Source organism: Anabrus simplex, chromosome 12 (genome assembly GCF_040414725.1).
Source record: "Anabrus simplex isolate iqAnaSimp1 chromosome 12, ASM4041472v1, whole genome shotgun sequence".
NCBI classification, from domain to species: domain Eukaryota; kingdom Metazoa; phylum Arthropoda; class Insecta; order Orthoptera; family Tettigoniidae; genus Anabrus; species Anabrus simplex.
Genome location: NC_090276.1, coordinates 66,502,351 through 66,523,799, shown reverse-complemented (window position 1 = coordinate 66,523,799; position 21,449 = coordinate 66,502,351). Strand labels below are relative to the sequence as shown.

Genomic DNA, 21,449 nt, shown 5'->3' with positions numbered 1-21,449 from the left:
CCCATCTGTGTTGGTGCGACGTAAAGCCAATAGCAAAAAAAGAAAAACTTATAAGCAAGGCTGTTATAAGTTCCAAGACTATTACAGCCTATTGAATTGATTTTGCGTTTTCTGCAGCACAAGATTGTTTTTCAACTCCACTAGTAATGTATTTGCTTCCTCTATTTGATTATGTAATCCAAAATTATATCTCAGTGGTTCTAGGAATATATTAAGGTAAACTAATTCCCATGCGGGAACATCACAACACAAAGCCCGTTTAAATCTTATGCACTGGACTAACTTCTGGACATCGCTTTCTTTTTTCCTTACACTTCAGTGAGATAAATCATTTCTACCCTCACAGGTCCTCCGAAGCCGTGTTCCTGTCTCAATGGAGGTATCTGTCACCAAAAGAGGCGAGCTTGCCACTGTCCTGCAGGGTTCTTCGGGAGGCGGTGTGAGAAGGTGTCCTGCCACCCTCCGTGTCAGAACGGAGGATGGTGTGAGCAAGTAGACAAGTGTATTTGCCCGCCTGATTACACTGGGCTGCACTGTGAGAGTCGTAAGTACAATTAATATGATTACAACTAAATACTAATTTCATTTTCGAGTCACGAGTGTATTTTCTAGTGTCTGAAGCCATCCGTTTTCAGTTTTCAGTCTTCCGAATCTAATCTTGTGTAGCAAATATATGAACTGCATGAAAACGAACACATGAAAACGAAATCAATTTAATTAAAATATAATTTTTGATGAATTCCTTAGTTTTTCTTAAGGATAACTCATTTTCTCATTATTAACGTTTTCTAGCCATTGTTTGCTTTTGTGACTATTAGATGATCGTTTTTGTCTTAATTTTCATGCTTTTTAGTAATGAGCATTTTGATGTTAAATTCGTTTGCGTTGCTGAGTTTCCAAGTTGGATTATATTTAGTTATATTGTGTGGTTATATTTTCTCATGCAATCTCAACGTCCGTAATTAGTTGCTTATGTTGTTATCTGTGTGACTTTCTTGGCAATTAAACTTCGGTCCTTTATCTAAGAGGTTTGTTTCCTTATTTGAAAAATTTGTGTCAGATCCGTTTACAACCTTCGAGTAGAACTCAATTCGATTGCCTACGTGGTTGTTGTCGGTCTTATTTTGATTATTGAATAGATTAATAATTATCAATTACTGTTTGATTTTGATTGCTTCATTTTTAATATAGTTATGCAAATGATCAGTGAACGACATCCAGAGCGCCGAGTGTCAGAAATTACTTAGATATAAGAAAAGGAGTAACATTTCTTTGTTAAAAGTGTTCCAGGTGGGATGTAATCGATCACCCTCCATACTCACCTGATCTGCCTCCGTGCGATTTTGATCTCATTTCCAAAGTTACAGAACCATTGCTGTGAAACAATAGATTTGCAGAATTGTTACATAATATTTGATGTCTTCAGCTGTGAACAATCTAGGGGGACTACTTCGAGGGCTTAGCGTACAATACTGTTAAGAAATGTTTCCTTTTATAGGAATTTTATACATACATTTTTTAAAAATTAGTTTTGGCAGACTGAAGTACCTAATAGTTATGAAAAAAGAATCAGGAGTATATGACAAAAAGTAGACTCGACGTTCTTTGTGTAACATAAATGATTATATTTCTTAAACATTACATCAAAAATTAAGGATAAATGTAGAGTACATGACCATGGTAGTTGATGTTCAACTCCTGGCACCATAGGGAGATCTTTCACATTTAAAGCGCAATATTTTGGAGATAGGGTCCCCCCCTGCGACATCCTCGCAACAAAGTACGAGGGGTGGATTTTTCACCCTTGTAAGTTTAAGGTATGAAACTCACTTGCCGCGCTGTATAGTTTTGCCTGTAGATATCACGAAGAGACTACTGAAGTGCCAATTGATTTGACTTGAGATCTATCAGAAAATACTACAAAATTAAAATAAATGTAAATCAGGCTTTGTGTCTGAAAATTAACACGTAGGGTTAAGAGGAAATTTCCTCTATTTTATTTGTATAGCTGTCTGTGATCCTCCATGTCAGTTTGGAGGCGAATGTGTCAAACCGTACTCATGTCACTGCCCTCCTGGAACAAACGGCGCATATTGCCAGGAATGTAAGTACTTCATAGTTTCAGTCAATTACAGGTAGAATTCAGAGTTTACACAACCAGAAAATCTTGCATATCAGGAAAAATAGTTATTTTCACGCTTCTTGGAAAACATTGTTCGTCGTTGCATCCTGGAAAATTTAAATGTAAGGCTTTTCAGGAGTTTGATCTATAAATCAGCGTTTCGTCTTAGGCCTGACATTAGACTCATCAGAGTGGTATGTGTCAGGCCCTATCAACTGACGCTGGGGTGTATGCAGGTGAATAATAATCATCATCATCATCATCATACGAAAGTGTTCATTCGCCTCACGTAAGGGGAATAGCGGGCCACCTTGAAGGTTACACCTTTACTCTGGGCAGGAGTTTCGACGGGGTTGAGGCAGAAGCGATGGAGTTAGGAAAGATGGTAAAAGTGAAGAGGGAAAGGGGAGAAATGTGTAAGTGTTTTATTATGTATTTGGAGTGTTACAAGATTTTCTTTTCTAATTAGGAGCCTATTGATAATACAATGTTTTTAAATAAAAATTTACAATCTACGTTTTCCATAGAATTTGATAAAGGTGTCTTTTTATGTTTTTAATTAGGGGCATGTTAATAATATGATGTTTTAAACAAAAATATGTCATCTACATTGTTTTTAAGATAGAGATGATACACAGTTCTACACATATCTGTATTAATATGTGCAGACTAATGGATTTTCCCTACTTAAAGGCATGTTGATGTTACATTATTTCACAGCAAAACTCTACAATTTAAATTTGTTTTTCAATTTCTTTTTAATTTTTTGTATCTTTTGGTGTGGAACGTATGAGGAATAAATTGCTTCTCGATAGGACATTAAAAACATACATTAATACCTACTATTTTTAGTGCGTTGTATCTAAATAAAAGTTTACAAAGCTAAATTATTACATGCAAATTTTCCGTACCGAATTGATTCTTTATTTATTTTAATATCTAATTAGGAGCATATTGGCAATACAATGTTTCTAAACAGTACTCTACCGACTACATTTGTACGCACTTTTGGACGTAAGTAATTGAACGAGATTCCAATGCAAATTCATTATCACTGGTATGGTGTCATTGGTAAGTGATATGTGGACAATGAAAATGATTGAGAGATAAGATGGTGCTGTGATGTGTAATGGACAGGCAGGATGCCGGCACGTTCCCACACACTACACGAAGTGTGCTGCAAGTTATTGGTGTGGACGAGAGGGTGGTTGGTTTGAGCGGTCCCGTCACAGACTTAGAGAAGCCATCTTCCTACGGTGACAGGGTCCATCCAAGAAATCTTCAACATTACACGATACTTCATACTTCAAAAATCTTCAGTCAGTTATTAATTAACGAAACCGTCAGCGTCCGTCCGTTGACGCTCCGAAGCAAGTGGGGTTCAAACCGTGGCCTACATTATTTTAGAAAACGTAAAAACTTTTCCAATTTTGAATAAAATTTAAATCATCGTTGCGCCTCGAAATTTGCGTCAATGTAGAGAGGAGAAATACTGACCCGCTGAACATGTATCACTTAGAACGAAAAATCGTTGATATAGTTCATGCAATACTGAACCTTAGATGACAGAACCCTTCTGGTCAGAGTTCTAAGCTGAAATATTACCACATAGCGGTTTTTCAATGTGCAAAGACGATATGTCACTTCAGATTATCAAATACACTGACTGACAGAGCAAATGCAACACCAAGGAGGAGTGGTTCGAAAGGGATGAAAGTTGGGGAAAAAACAGAGACTGCACGGACGAATAATTGATGTTTATTTCAAACCGATATGCAGGTTACACAATGCGCACGGCATCGACTCAGTAGGATGTAGGGCCACCGCGAGCGGCGATGCACGCAGAAACACGTCGAGGTACAGAGTCAATAAGAGTGCGGATGGTGTCCTGAGGGATGGTTCTCCATTCTCTGTCAACCATTTGCCACAGTTGGTCGTCCGTACGAGGCTGGGGCAGAGTTTGCAAACGGCGTCCAATGAGATCCCACACGTGTTCGATTGGTGAGAGATCCGGAGAGTACGCTGGCCACGGAAGCATCTGTACACCTCGTAGAGCCTGTTGGGAGATGCGAGCAGTGTGTGGGCGGGCATTATCCTGCTGAAACAGAGCATTGGGCAGCTCCTGAAGGTACGGGAGTGCCACAGGCCGCAGCACATGCTGCACGTAGCGGTGGGCATTTAACGTGCCTTGAATACGCACTAGAGGTGACGTGGAATCATACGCAATAGCGCCCCAAACCATGATGCCGCGTTGTCTAGCGGTAGGGCGCTCCACAGTTACTGCCGGATTTGACCTTTCTCCACACCGACGCCACACTCGTCTGCGGTGACTATCACTGACAGAACAGAAGCGTGACTCATCGGAGAACACGACGTTCCACCATTCCCTCATCCAAGTCGCTCTAGCCCGGCACCATGCCAGGCGTGCATGTCTATGCTGTGGAGTCAATGGTAGTCTTCTGAGCGGACGCCGGGAGTGCAGGCCTCCTTCAACCAATCGACGGGAAATTGTTCTGGTCGATATTGGAATAGCCAGGGTGTCTTGCACGTGCTGAAGAATGGCGATTGACGTGGCGTGCGGGGCTGCCACCGCTTGGCGGCGGATGCGTCGATCCTCGCGTGCTGACGTCACTCGGGCTGCGCCTGGACCCCTCGCACGTGCCACATGTCCCTGCGCCAACCATCTTCGCCACAGGCGCTGCACCGTGGACACATCCCTATGGGTATCGGCTGCGATTTGACGAAGCGACCAACCTGCCCTTCTCAGCCCGATCACCATACCCCTCGTAAAGTCGTCTGTCTGCTGGAAATGCCTCCGTTGACGGCGGCCTGGCATTCTTAGCTATACACGTGTCCTGTGGCACACGACAACACGTTCTATAATGACTGTCGGCTGAGAAATCACGGTACGAAGTGGGCCATTCGCCAACGCCGTGTCCCATTTATCGTTCGCTACGTGCGCAGTACAGCGGCGCATTTCACATCATGAGCATACCTCAGTGACGTCAGTCTACCCTGCAATTGGCATAAAGTTCTGACCACTCCTTCTTGGTGTTGCATTTGCTCTGTCAGTCAGTGTATACAGTACTATATTGAAAATATTTGCTGAGATCGATCAATGTAATGAAATCATACGAGAATCTCGTATAAGTTATTTATGACCAGAATGGACTTGTCCGCATCTGAACGCCACCTCCTGTAAATCACATTACGTCCACGAGATTTGAATAGCAGACCATGAAGACGAAGAAGCTGATATTTCTTGCACATTGGTACAGATTGAATGGAAATTGACTTACCAGACAGATATTTGATTACTTCTGGAATAATAAGACCAGGACAGCACAGATTAAGCAAACGCAAAAAGACTGCAAAAGGTTAAATATTCCGAATGTGACATAGAAAGTAAACTTAGAAACACAGTGAAATATTTTGAAAGCGCAAAAGAGAACTGAGATGACAGGAAGATCCTGGCCAGAAGATTTCCGGAATCATGCCAGTCAACGAATGAAGGAGTATTTCATCTCGAGGAATTCCATACTAAGAAGAACAAATTAAACTATAGCGTGATCTTAAGTATTCAATTAGTTTGTAATAATAATAATAATAATAATATGCTTCTTTGTAGGGTGCATGGAATATAATATTTTTTCATCTAGTTTAATCACAGAAACGCAGCGTACCTACATTAACTGGAAATCAATGTCTTCGTCAGCAATTTTGTACTGGTAGGGAAAAAAGTGAAACATTACGGAAATGCAGTAACTATAAAAATCTAAATATTAAACAAATAAATGTTTCGATATTCATATGACGAAACATTGTACATGCGTTCACATTCACATTCAAGCACTGGAAAACTGATTTATTTCCCTGAGCTTCCGTTTAGAAAGACCTTCAAGGAGCACCGTGCCAGGCCGTGAACGTTGTTCCAATCTCACGTAAATATCCACTTGTTAACGGGGGCAGATACGAAGCGGCCAAATGTACCCGAATATCCAGCTCAGTGCCAGAAGCCCCTTAGTGTGCAGCCGATATGTGACCCGCTACGTGAGATTGTGGCAGTCTGCCTTGTGGGTAGTCGCTCGCTTTATGAGGCAGTCTCCAAAGGGACATGCCGCGAGGAGAAGCACTTAATAACGGAGAATGTACAAGAGTTGTTGTAAACTTAATGTAAAGGAATATCGTGCTAAACGGGGTCATAAACTGTAAGATTCACGACGTTATTATTTTATAACCCATTATTTCACGATTGAAGCACAGGAGAAAAAAATATTAGTCCTGCCTTCAACTTTCATTCCTTTAAGTTTCTTCCGGAACCTACGAAAGAAATATACCTTGCGAATGTACAATTTGTTATCACAATCGTTTGAATATTACGCAACAGCAGAATCTTAATTTGAAAGATCTCCCGTGCTATTTCAAAAATAATATTTAGCTTGAGGAATATGTTTCAGTGAATATGCTTGAGGACTGGAATATTACCCTGAAATTCAGAGGGCCCTTCGTATTGCCTTCAGCCTCTTATCATTATCAGCCCCAAACTTCCTAATAACCTACAACTCACTCGTAAATGACTCAGTTATATGATTTTTCTCACGTAGACACACAGAATAACAAGTTGGTCACAGATGTTGGTGGTGTTCGTACACGAACGTAAATACGAGTACATCGAGAATACTTTCTTCTTGTTGGTGGAAAATATTGAATAAGCCTTTCTCCACTTGTAGCATCAAAAATAAAGATATCCTTGGCTCATATATCTTTCCGTACTCCATCACTGCATCACTTCTTCTATCTACTCTGGGATCTTTCTCCATCTGGTTGAATGTAGTACTTCTGCACTGATCACATGACCATACCTCTACTGCCTCGTAATCTTCATTTCTTGAAACTTTTCCTTGCGGTTTAATTTCTTCTATGTTCAAGTCGTGTGAATCACATAGACAATCTCAGCATCCACATGTTTATTATGTGAAGAATCTGCTCGCGTCTCTTCGTCACTTTGTGACTCAATGCAACTGAATGGAAGACCGTGCAGTAGTTCATTGAACTGAGGCACATTAGGATTTTCCCTGACATCGTAGTAGTAAACAATCTGTTAGACTCTCACTTCACATGCTCAAGTTTGTAGGTTCGAATCTCGAAGGGGTCCTAGAATATTCATATAACTGTGAGTGTATATATCAACAACTTAAATAACTTAGTTTGACGTCACAGCTCAGTGGCACTAGCGTATGATAATTAAGAACTGATAGCTTAGTAAACACATTATTGTTGTTTTTATTGTTATTATTATTATTTCTCATTTAGGGTCTTCCAGGGACCACGTGATAATTTCAATACTTCAACCTGCGTTGTTCCTTCTTCCTCAAATACTCCATATGCTCAATGTGTCTCTATTTCCTCTTGTCGCATCATTTTCAGCCTGTTTTCTTTCCCTTCCCACCTTGGAATCTTTCCATTTTTAACACATTCTTTCTAAAAACCTCTATTTTACTGCTTCTTCTCTTATTTCTTTCCATATCCTTCTTTAATTGAATCCAGGTGGTTGTTCACTTTTGTTTCAAAGATATTTGAAGATGTGTTTGGTTAACCTGTTGTCATCCATTCTGTATAAATGTCCAAAAACTATCAATCGCCTATTCCGCGTTATTTATGTTATTTTTCTATGTTCCGGTATATTTCATCATTACTTCTTCATTTCCATAGTGAGGTCAATGACCTAGATGTAAGGTCCCTCTAAACAAAAAAACATCATCATCATTATCATCATCACGATTTCCAGTGTTCTATAGTTCTTAGCGGACCGAGTATTTTCCGCATAATTTTTCTTCCCAGTATTTCTAACCAATTCAGCTTGTAATATTCAATACTAGACATTCACTCGTGTATAGGCGTTCCGGTTTGACTACTGTTTTGTAGTATTGTAATTTTAGAATTTTAGATAAATACTTTTTGTTGCAGATATTGTAGTTATATCGTATGTTCCTTCCATCTGTTAATAGAAATTCTGGATTTTTTTTATATTTGTACATATTATTATTATTATTAAAGAAGTTATCGAAGAACTTGCGACAAACAAGATTGGTTAGTTTTCATTTGAACTTATTCCGTTGAGAGTTACGTTTTGAGTAAATTATTAAGATACATTTTTGATTTTGTTGCAGGATGCTGAAACTGTATACACACTTCTGTGTATTCATGAGTTTATGAGGATGTTAGGCTAGTAAGTTCTACCCCAGAAATATCGGAGAAGTATGTTTTATTACACTGGAATTACGATTGAGAACCTTCTGTATGCCAAGGATTGATAGTTTATCATCGCAGTTTCCTTTTCTTATTCATCTGACTTTCGTTTTTTCTAGAGGTTTTCCAAAAATACTATGCTCTGAACTACTACTGAGATTACTGCTTCATTCTTTCTCATACAACCCGTCGTTGTGGTATTTACAAGACCCGACTGCCTTAGCTGTACAGCGTGTTGCAGTTCCCCAAGTGATCATTCACAGGACGATTTGACAAATGATATCGTAATAAAACATCAACCAAATTTTATAATTAATTTTGTATTAATGGTCAAAGGTTACTGATAAAATAATACCGTATACAGTATTGTACTATAAAATATGTTTTTAGTGATTTCCTTCATTAAATCTCGATATCCTGTACGATCATGTATGGAAATAAATCCGTAATGATTAAAACCTGCTGCTAATATATGATGGATGTGTATTGCATATTCTAGTTCAGAGACTTAACAAGCTCTCAATAAAAGTTATATCTAATCTGTTTTTTTTTTTTTCAGGAAATGCTAATACCCTCCACGGTAGCATCTCATCGTCTAGGAATTCTGGTGGGTCATAAGCAGAAGAATCCAGAATCGGCAAGAACTCTAGAGATGGACGCATTGTGTTAGATGAATGCCAAAATACCATTCCGCACATCGATATTTCTACGAAACTCTGTGAAAATATGCGTGTGATCATAGGCGGGTCTAGAATACCAGCAACAGAGAAAAATAAGGGAAATTCAATTTGGAAGTTTATTTGTGAAAGATTTAGTATGAAAAATTAACTGCGCCCTAATTGAATGTGTGTGTATCATCAATCCTAGCATATCAAATAGGTAGGCCAGTGGGCTAACTTTTTCCTTGTTTTTTGTGTTTAGTGTTATTATGCCCACCAGCGTGGGGTATATTGTATCTTGTATCTTGTTTTCGTTGTTTTTTACTTTTGATTGTAACTTTTTTAATTGTGCTTGGTTGTTGTTTTTTTCAATTGAGAATTTCCATTTTCTCCATTAAGATCGATTAGGTTGTGAAACTGTAAGATCGGGAGAAAAATCAAGTTTTCTACTTCTACCTACTTCTAGATGAGCACTTTCATGCACCGTGTCTTTTTATTAGTACTGCCCGGGTTGATGATAATAATGGTGTATGAGTGTGAGCAGTACGGTAAGGCAGATTTTAATGTGAATAAATGAAAAAACATTTGGACGCTCATTAAACATTATTTTATAGTTCATATAAAATAAATTGAATGTTACGTAACTGAGGAGCTATTTCGTTTCCTGTTGCTCAGAACTCTGTCATATAGAAACACCGTGAGAATGTTAAGGCCAGGAGTCTTCCTTGGGAAATACTGATTTTTACATGGACATTGATACATAGTATGCTTCTGTTAGAATGATGTAAATCCTATACATTTGTACATGTTTCAATGTATAAATTAGCGAATAAACAATAATATATGTAAATTAATTGTTAATATATAGATAATAATTAAGATGTTTCCATTTATTACAAGATACAGATTTCCTAATGCATCTGGGAAAACTGAGTGAATAAAAACTGGGAGAGTAGGTGTGGCATGGATATTCACAGAAGTAGTGCGAGGACAAATTCTGACCAAATTACGTTTGAAAATTAGTAATGCTTCTATGTATGGGCATTTAAATGTGTCATAAATAGTGTTGCATTTCAGCTTAGATGATGAAAGATGATATTATTTTCCGAAAGAATGAATGATGATTTTCCGAATGTGGTGAGCGAACGCTTTGTCAATAGCTGTACTTGTTCATCAGAATAATAAAGATGTATTATTCAATTAAATTATTATTGCTTATTTCCTTTTCTTATATATCCTGATTTTCAGACAAATATTAACTTTTTCCTCATCCATTCTCGTCGTTTCTATGTTGTTAAGTATTGGTGAAATATTAGAGGAAAGAAAGCACCTACGTGAAGACTATAGGGTAAGTAACTTGAATCGCATTCGGGAGCTCTGAAGATAGTGTTCGTTGATTTCTCAATTTCCCACCAGGCAAATGCTGGGGCTGAACATTAATTAAGGCCACAGTAACTTCCTCCTCACTCCTAACACTTTCCTACCCCCTCGTCGCCTTAAGAGCGATCTGTGTCGATGCGACGTAACATAAATTGTTAAAAAGGAAGTAGAAATGATGACAAACAAAGTAAGAAGAAGAAATTATTAGGATATAGGGATTCGGAATGAAGAAAACATCCCGAATATGAATCACACTGCAGGAGTGGAAGTTTCTGAGAGCAATTTATCATTGTTAAACTGGAAGACAAAAAGAAAATCAAAAAAACATGGCAATAAATATTTACCAATGCAGAAGTAAGATACATGATGTGGTAATAAATCCGTATACAAGAACGAGATCAAACGCAGAATTATGTTAATAATCATTGGTTAGTGTGTACGAGACAAACAATGAGGGAAGCACATTTATCAAGACCCTGCGAGGGGACAGAATCACTTACAGTCAAATAACTTGAAGGGAATAATTAACCCTAGAGCTAGCACTTGGGGAGGCAGCTGTCACGCAACGCATTCGTGCTATTCTGTGAAGAACAATAATTCCATGGATAAGCCGATTTCTTGGACATTTATGAAAACTTCAGAATAAAAATGTATCTACACACTTACACGTATAAAGTCCTGACAATTCTAATAGGCATTGTAGGAAGTTATTGTAGGAAGAAAAATAATATTCTTGACATCGACGTGATCCCGCAACTTTTCATACAACAGTGAAATCTGTGGATATAATTACTGAAGTATTTGAAGATAGAGAGATTAGTCGAGTCTGGATGGTTGTGCAGTAATAGGGTTAGAATGGAAACCAACTTACCTGGTAGGAACTGTTGTCTGCCAGCTCTTCTACAGTGTAGCGGGAGTAACATAAGGTTTAGGGGTTCTAATAGGCCGGAGCGCTACTGTTTATGCAAATCTCATAGCAGAACTGTTTTCCGGATAGAGAATACTTATTTGCTTTAGTAAGTGTGCATTCTAGCCTATTACAGCCTAAATATCCCAACTATAGTGCTGGTTGATGGCATTCTCGTTCGCTAGATCTAAAAGTCTGTGCTTCTTCTTTGTGGAGTACCCTGCTGAAGAAAAAAAGTACCGAACAAATTCACGCAGCATGGAGGAACTTATTGGATAAAATTATATGAAATGCAATAAGAAACATTACAGTGGTCGAGATAAATCGTATGAATAGAAATATATTAACGCTCTAAAATACTAGTTTAGCTGGGGAATGACGGGAATTTTAACCATCATTGGTTAAATTCGCTGACACGGGGGCTGGGTGTATGTGTCGTCTTCATCATAATTTCATCCTCATCACGACGCGCAGGTCGCCCACGGGTGTCAAATCAAAAGACCTGCACCTGGCGAGCCGAACATGTCCTCGGACACTCCCGGCACTAAAAGCCATACGCCATTCCATTTCATGTTAGTCTCAATACACTACGGAAGAACGGATACATCAACACTGCCTAATAACCACATTAGTTTACGTTCTTACCTATTACTGCCTAAAAATCCAGAGTCTGCTATAATACATCCATTATATAGAGATTTAGTTCAAGCTCTGCCGTACAAGGCTCTTGACCTATATCCTGTGAAATGTTTATAAGAAAGATTGTGGTTGAGGCTTTCAAACTTCGCACCGTTGCGGGATCGCAGTAGGGGAATAGATTGGAGAAGTTTATGAGAACGTGGCTTGGAGCTGATCAAGTTCTGCGAAGCTATCTTCCTTCCAGAATACAGGAGGAGTTCCGAGCAGCCTACATCGTCCACATTCCTGTAACGTCGTCGTGCAACTTCTATATGAGGATAAGGTGTATGAACATCAAAGGAAGTTGGAGTTACCGGAGAACCAGTGCAATTCCTGCAGGAATAAAGGTGGAAGGAATATTATCAACACGTGCATATGTCCCTTGAATTATTCAGTTTACGACACGTGTATTATAGACTAAAATTAATATGAAACTGATGTTGAATGAATATTTTAGTCAATATTTCACTAAGAGAATAGGCTATTTTTTTCTTGAAATTGATTTTACATAGCACTCGCACATTGAAGGTTTATGGCGACACAAGGATGGGAAAGGGACTTGGGAAGTTGTGGCTATGGCCTTAATATTTAAGGTAAAACCACCAGCATTTGCCTTATAAGAAAATAGGAAACCACGGAAAACCATCCACAGTGTTGCGGACGGTAGAATTCGAACGAACTAACCAATCATCTCCCGAATCAAAATAACAGGAATGTGGTAATGATGGAATGGGAAGTGTTGGTCAACGTTTTAAACTAGTAGCCCAGTTGATCTCCACTGAGCTAAATTATTGTTTACAAAATAATTAAAACAATGAACCATTCCAAATAATTACTGGATTTTAGAAAACCTTTCTAGTATCGTGTTTAGTGGATGTGTAGTTAAATGGATATTTTGCTTCGCGTTCTTCTTATTTGTTTTATTTCCTACTAGCTACCTTCAGGGTTTTCGGAGACGCCGAGTTGCCGGATTTTTTCTGGCAGGAGTTCCCTAACGAGCCAGCAAATCTACCGACATGACACTGATGTATTTAACCCCTTCAAATACCACCGGGCTGAACCGCATTGAACCCGCCAACTTGAGCTCGGAAGGCCCCAGTGCTCCACCGCCGGAGCTACCCAATCCAGATCTTCTTCTGGTCGTTCTCGTTTACCATCTTCTTCTTATCCTTATTTTAATGAATATTATTGTTGAATTCGTAAAACCAAAGGACACAAAGACCACCAACCCTGTTAAACAGGTGCTTGTCACTTGATTGAATTACTTTTTTTAAGGTAATGACGGATTGCATTGCAAAGATCGTATTTCAGCACTATGATAAGAATAGTATGATAGTTTGTGTCTCACAAGTTACATTTTACGATTACCATGTATTTTATGAAGGAATGAACAGTATTTTGACAATTGAACTTTCGGGGGATGACGTCATTCGCTGCTTGATGTAGATGTTCTTGTGTGATATTGGCCACTAAAAGCTAAATATATACCTGAACAAGGTTATTTCAAATACAGAAAAGCAATGGGATCTGCTTCAGTTTATTTACAATTTATATCAAAAGAAGCTACGTAAGTGTTGACATTTGAGGAGTAGTGGTATCATGTGGCGGACAGAGATACGTATATTTGGTATTTAAGAATGTAGAATACGCATGAAAAGCCTCGGTAGAAAAACATTATTGTACAAAGATCTGAAAGTGCTGATGAATATCACCGTAACCGATAGTCAAGGCTGGAGATTGTTAAGAAAATATTTTTTTAAAAAATTGACAATATCCGGTCTTCTCAAAAGCAAAGCAATCAGCATTTCACCTAGTGTAGCAGTGGATTCAACATTTGGAACACCAAGTCATTAGCTTACATGCTGTTGGGAATGACAGTGTGCTAGGAGAGCTAAGTAAATATTTACGTTTCAGTTTTTGTTGATTTACTGTTTATGTATGTGTATTATTAAATTATGGCTTCTTAGTGGAAACATAAAAGTCTATTATTAAGAATTTTTTTTTCAAAACTATTTTCTACGCTCCAATTACAACAAGATAAAGTAAGCTGTGAAAGTAAAATTACCTCCAAAAACCTTCTACTTCCTTCAGTATTCACATAACGGGGAGAAAATTTTCTATTACTATATTCGTTCTCTCTTACAAGTAATGGTTGATTTCCATAACTACAATTAAGTATCCAAGGTCCTTGGGAAAATTTAATCGTGAAATTACCAGTATTTTTCCCAGTTGGGCAGTGAGCAGATTCGTTGGTTTACCGCCCATTTCGAAGTCTCCGGAAATGAATACACCCTACAAGCAATTGGGGATATACATAGCTTCATCTGTACTAAGTTCTTGTAAATTACTCTTTCAAAACGTACCCATCAAGAATACACGAAAATATTTCCCCATTAATACCATAATAGAAGCCTGTAGTTCAAACTTATGACAAAAGCATTAATAGGTAAAAATGCAAACTTACTGAAGCGGATGAGAGGTATATGCAGCTCCGGATAACAATACTGCTGTGAGGTTTGCATAAATGTTAGAGGCCGGTCATCTTTGATTCCCCTAAAAATTATGTTTCTGTTATCGCATTATATAAAAGCGGGCTAAACTACACCTCCTACTCGGCAAATTAGTTTGTATTCTAACCTTTTAGTGCCTGAATATCCGAGCACTACTTACGACGCTTGTTGATCATATGTATGCTTGAGAGGTTCTACAAAGAGGAGACTAATACAAAAATTCACTGATTTCGTAAATTGTCTAACTTGGACATTATCTGAATTAGAATCGTGAAAAACTGGACACTGACTCAAAATATGTTGTTCACAGCTATAAACATTAAACAGTTAATTAAGATTTTAAAAATTGAGGATGTTTCAAGTTTGAATTCTGGTGATATTGATGTACGTTTTCCTCAGCTACACCGAGGTCCTGGATCTTGTAATTAGTTTTACTTATTTCAGAGACCTTGATGATTTAATGGCTGCAAGAGTTTTTAATCCCATGCCTACTTCAATTTATGAAAAGGAAATTACTTTTTGCAGTTCAAAAATTTGTCATTCCCTTGCAGGAATATATGTGAAAGTACTTAGCCTGCCCGTTCATCAAGTTTCAAAAGGATACCTTTAGTAGTTACAGAGAAAAATGTACCTTTGTAATGGATAAATAAAGTCCAAGAAATGACAAGTTAATTTCATAACACGTAACTTCGCACTGTATCTCTGAACTGAAAAACAAACTTTCAGCGAAAATCGTCATGCTTGACCAAACGTAAATGACGCATCACAGCTTTCTTTAGCACACCTAAGTGTGGTACGGTCAATTGGCTGACTAAATAGCTGTAAAGAATTCAGAAAAAGTGAAAAAGAGCAATACATGGAAAAGGGGGTGTGGCACTTAATGTGTATTTTTAGGTATTTAGAGCATTCACGTACTGAATTCAACTAAATCATTTTGGGACTAGATTCGCAATACAATAAGCTAGCAATTTGAGCCAAAAACCTTGGAAGTTTTGAAAACGTTCGTACTCATCTTTCCTTGCATTTTCCTCAACGTTATACAGTTTCTATTGGTGTGCAGGAGACAATTAATGAATTGAATTATTGATATTTGATGAACAATTTTATATCATCTTATTGCATGATTTACCTTCATGAAGATATTTGCGTGAAACCGACCTTTAACCTACATTAATCCTCTTCTAAGAAGGGTGAGCTCAAGCATAAAACCCTGGACCAGAAGCTGGAAGCATGGCCACCTGTGAGGAATTCCTAAAGCTCTCCGCAATAAACTTTATCCCTCCGCCGGAGGCTAAGCCTTCTGACCGCATTCCTTATTCCACACACACGCTACATTCTGGCCTGGCGACAGGGGACTTAGAGCTGCAGCGTAGATCCCAGTTTTAAGTGGAGCCAATCCCGTGAGTGTACAATATCCTACCTGCACTCTATTGTCCGTCACTTAAACTTTGTGAAGTCACGCGAAGTAGAAGTAAACTAACTTTTAAAATCCGACTAAACATAGCATAATGACTAGTTTGATGTAATAAAATTGTAGCATATTGGACCTTACTTTAATATGAAATACTTCAATACTTTATTAAATATATTGCTAATACAGTAATGATCTCATAATCATCTAACAAAGACATACCATATGAGGAAGAGACAACAAACGCATTGTCCATAACGAATCGATACATCGGTAGTCTTCGATATCGATATAAAACGATCGACATACAACAAAGTAATCGTTCCCTTAAATGGAATTTTATACATTTTGCACCATTCAATACTTAAAATGATATAAATACATATATTACAACATGTTTTGGCCTATTTGACCTTCTTCGGCTCTTAATTAGAATATGGTTATTTAATAATTTGTTTTCTTGTTGTGGAAATATATATATATATATATAAAGGCACGTTCCTTTTCTAAGATCTCTCAAATTAACATTAACAAATCAACCGTTTGAATTAATGATAAAAACACGCAGGATATTTATATACGTTTCCATAAAAGCATAACATTTCGAGGTGCACATTAAAGCTTGAAAAATTTATCAGCAAACGCTAACAAGAGAAAACTCGGCCACAAAAAACACAAGATTTTTCGGGGCCGGTCCAGAATGTCATACTAAGAAATAATTCGACGTACGCAGGGGCGCGAAAGTCACTTTAAAGTCATTTGAAAGAGATGAAGCTGTAGTATATTATTTCATAATAAATTGAAAAACAAAAATTACACCACTTTTAGAGTCCTGGTTCACTTAAATATAAGGAACATACACTCAGTTTTTTAGTGAGAACACAACGCGTATTCTGGCCTGCTAGGTCTCCAGACCTCAACCTCATCGAGCATGACAGGAAGGTGTGTGATGACCTTAGATATCTACTGTATTAATTGCTGTCTTCGTCAGGAATGTTTCGAGACTGATACTGTAATTGTAATTTGAATTAGAATTAACTACAAATTCTTTGTCAGCAAAGAACTACGCTTAGCACGGCAAGTGCCTGAGATTCAAAAATATAGCGTGAATGTAAACATCGTGCAGCGTGTGAGCATAAATTTCTGTGTGAAGTAAGGAAGGACAGCTACTGAAAATTGTTTCAGAGAACATTATCACAATAAAGCAGTCACCTGCCGTGCTGCTACTAGGTGGAATAACGTGGAATCTCAACCAAGGGTCAGCTGATAGTTACACGGTTCCGTACCACATGCCGACAAAATATCCTTGGTTAATTATAAATCTCTTTACAGTTACAGTCTTAGTCCCGAAACTTTGTGGGCAAGGCTGAGTGGCTCAGACGGTTGAGGCGCTGGCCTTCTGACCCCAACTTGGCAGGTTCGATCCTGGCTCAGTCCGGTGGTATTTGAAGGTGCTCAAATACGTCAGTCTCCTGTCGGTAGATTTACTGGCACGTAAAAGAACTCCTGCGGGACTAAATTCCGGCACCTCGGCGTCTCCGAAGACTGAAGAAGTGGTTAGTGGGACGTAAAGCAAATAGCATTATTATTATTATTATTATTAGGCTTGTATTTGTGTGGCCGTTAAGGTTGGGTGACTGTGTTCACTATACGACTCAGTCCACTAGTTAGCCATGATCTTCAACCCGTCAAGTCTGGTTCGCCGGTTAGAGTCACGATGGTGAAAGTAAATTTTATCCATCCGAATGTTGGCCGACAGGGTACGAGAGACCAACAGACTGCGTGCCTAAAACCTGAATTCAACTTCAAACCTCTCCTCAATATTAATGTGTGAGAGCATATGATGCTACCGATAGTGATTCGTCCGTCCGGTGGCGACGTTAAGCCATGAGCACATTCATCTTTGTTATTCCACAGGAGTAGGCTATGGACATCACCGACTTTCCCTCCCTACATTATCATCACCATCACCATGGACCCACACGTTCTGATTGCCCATGAGCTGCAACCTTTCATGGATTCGAGACTAAATCTCTTCAATATTGACAGTCGGTGAGATGTAACAGAGGTTGTTCCTGGAAAATTAATATTTTTATTTAAGTGCCAAAAGGAGGCTTTTATACAACTGGCGTCACAGTACCTTGTCACTGTATTGTCCTACAAAAGAGACTTGCAGTATTAGGTTTGGCACTCCAACTGACAAGTCCATTGGCAGTCTGGGACGAAACCCTGGTAATTTCACGATTGAAAAAAGCCTAAAGAAATGAAATTATGGTTCCCATCGGAGAACTTACGTTTTGATGTTCTTACATTAATAATATTTTAACATTTTCACTATCAGGTGGAAGGAGAGATCTTCTTAATTTAAGAAGAAAAGATTGGAAAAGAAAACTGAACACAAACCTGAAAAATAAGGAGAGAAGAATCAAGGAAGGAAGGAAGGAAGGAAGGAGTGAAGGAAGTATGGAAGGAAATTCTTCTCCCTAATCCTCTACTTCATTTTACTTCTCTCTTCTTCTCTGTTCTTCTTCTCTCTTCTTCTTTATTTCCTTCTTCATCCATTCTTCGATCATTTTCGTTCTTTACCTCTCTTCTCGCCTTTCCTCTACTTATTATGCATCTTCCGAATATCCTCTTCCGCTTCTTCACTTCCAGTTATGTCCGACTCGTTGGCTGAATGGTCAGTGTACTGTCCTTCGGTTCAGAGGGTCCCGGGTTCGATTTCCGGCCGGGTCGGGGATTTTAACCTTCATTGGTTAATTCCAATGGCCCTGGGGCTGAGTTTTTGCCCAACATCCCTGCAACTCACACACCACGCATAACACTATCTTCTACCACAATAACACGCAGTTATCTACACATGGCAGATGCCGCCCACCCTTATCGGAGAGTCTGCCTTACAAGGGCTGCACTCGGCTAGAAATAGCCACACGAAATTAAATTAATGAATTAATTAATTACTTCCAATTATTGCATTCTTGAATCCTTTTCTTTCTTTTCTATATTCTTCCCTTTTTCTTCTTCTTCTCCTTCTTACTCTTCTTAAGGCCTTCTTCAATTCAGAAATCACACGCGTGACCCTAAGCGAGTATTCTCCTCTTTGGCAGCCTAAGTGTTAATAATAACGCCCTTGTATTCACGTCTCTCGAAGTACCAGTATGGATTAAGGAGACGCCGAGCTGCTGGAATTTTGTCCAACAGGAGTTTTCTAGCTTGTAAGTAAATCTACCTCTACGAGATTGACGTATATGAACACCTTCAAAGCCCACAAGATTGATCTGAGAACGCCTGAGCTACCTAGACGGGCTAATAATGTATTTTGCATAACTGTAAATTAAATATATCTTTTGATTTTAAATCTTCAGTTCTTCGTTTCTACCATCCCACTTGGATTCCATAATTACAGTATTAGTCATGATCTGAATTCTCCCAACTTAATTTCTGATGTATTTGATTTGAATTTTGAATTTACACCTTTTCTGATAGTTTACTGTCCTGGCACCCTATATTTATTTTATGCGGTCTTAGTTTCCCACTTTATAATAACTTTGTAGCATCCAACGTATGGTGAAAACATTCTTCGTTACAAGAAAAGAAATACATTATTCACAATATCATTTGTAGTAAGGAATTGAGAATGGATGAGAGGAGATTAGACTGCCCGACTACACGAAACAAAATCTTAGTCTTAATGACTACAAACTTACAAGTCGAGGTATTTCCCTCGCGGAAAAGGAGATATATATATATTATAATCGAGGCAAGGGATGGAGAGTTAGACGTGTAATTGAGCGTTAAATGTGTGGTTGAAAGTTTCAAACCCTCGCTGAGTAACGTTTGTCTTAACTTTAGTTATTTAAGATATGAGATCCAGTATTAATTTGCATTAGCAAGCTAATTGAATTACTCATTCTTTTCAAGTTTTGCTACTGCTGCCGCTGCTATCACGAGAGGAAAGGAATATGTACCTTGTCGGAGATTTCCATTACCATACCTAATGAAGATGCTCAAAGGGATTTAGCTCCAATCTCATCGTGTGTTTTCAGAGAAGAACAAAAGGACAATAAAGAAAGTTTCTGATTTGTATTTGAATTTAAAGGAAAGTTTGTAAATTGTCTTCAAAAATAACGAAGAGGAAGTAGAAAGTAAATCCATTGTAAGAGAACTGAAATGACATTTTGTATGATTTCCTAGAAGCTTTTCTTCACAAAGGAAATTTATTATGGGAGAATATTGATCGATAGGAATCTATTTATTCTGGAACGAATTATGAGAATTCATTTGAATAACCAACGTCGGAATTTTGCTGGATAGGCTGATGGTAGCGCAGAGGAGTGGAAAAAGCAGTGAAAAGTGAACGGTGTTTTATATGAAATACGTTCTTTTATGTAATTAGAGAAATATGTACAGACATAGCAGTTTAGCAAAGCACGTTATTAATTAGCGTCCGAGACTAGGTCCGCAGTGGGTATAATTCTTCTGCCGCTTATTACAATTTTGTTATGCTGCCAGGCCGACAATATTCAGAGAGATAGAGATATATAGTAGTGGTAGATTGAAGGGGTGTGTTTAAAAGGCTTCGTCTGTGAAGTAGTTTGCTGACCTATTTTTGCTGTGATGCGATGTATTGATCGATAGTCATGGTTCAGAGACATCAAAAGGGGCGTTAGATTTCAGATGGTCGATGTAATATTTCAGGATGTGATGTGGAGTATTGATGAATGGTCATGACTGAGAGACATGTTATCAAAGAGTGCCGTTTGAGTTCAGTTGATTGATGTAATCTTGCAGGCTATGATGGTAAATATTGATGAATGGTCATGACTGAGAGACATATTATCAAAGAGTGCCGTTTGAGTTCCGATGATTGATGTAATCTTGCAGGCTATGATGAGAAATATTGGTCATGACTGAGAGACATGTTATCAAAGAGGGGCGTTAGAGTTCACATGGTCCATGTGATCTTGCAGGCTGTGATGGGAAGTAGTGATGAATGGCCATGACTGAGGGATATATTCTCAAAGGGGGACGTTAGAGTACAGATGGTGGAAGTAATCTTGCAGGCTGTGATGTGAAGTATTGATGAATGGCCATGACTGAGAGACATGTTATCAAAGAGAGGTTCTAGAGTACCGATGGTCGATAAGATCTTGCAGGCTGTGATGTGAAGTACTGATGGGTGGCCATGACTGAGGGACAGGAAGTGGATCTTTTACCAAAAAGCTCCATCTCATCATACTCTAGAGAAGTGTCCATTTCATTCGTGCTAGTTTCAAAGGCCCTGAGTCAGCTTCCAGATTTTAATCACATGTATCCCGGAAACGGTTCGTTTGATACAAATAAACTAATCGTTACCAGTTTGTTTGATTCATGTAGATATACAAGGGCAAGTCAATAAGTATATTTAATCAATTTTTATAATTTATTACAAAAAGAATACACACTTTTTATTGATATGATTATTCAACATAGTCTTCCTGCTTTTCAATGCACATGGTCCACCGTGTATGAAGCTTTTAGATACACGTTGCAA

The 21,449-nt window shown here is 38.3% G+C and overlaps 1 protein-coding gene across 1 annotated transcript in view; it reads left to right on the top strand.

Moving 5' to 3' along the window:
- The window catches only part of LOC136884065 (uncharacterized), a 100,180-nt gene extending 90,808 nt beyond the window's left edge, over positions 1-9,372 (top strand). The window contains exons 9-10 of the mRNA XM_067156090.2: positions 347-544; positions 8,931-9,372. Of these exons, the coding sequence (XP_067012191.2) occupies positions 347-544; positions 8,931-8,989 (257 nt within the window). The 3' untranslated portion in view covers positions 8,990-9,372. The remainder of the gene's footprint in view (positions 1-346; positions 545-8,930) is intronic.
- The last annotated feature ends 12,077 nt before the right edge of the window (positions 9,373-21,449 follow it).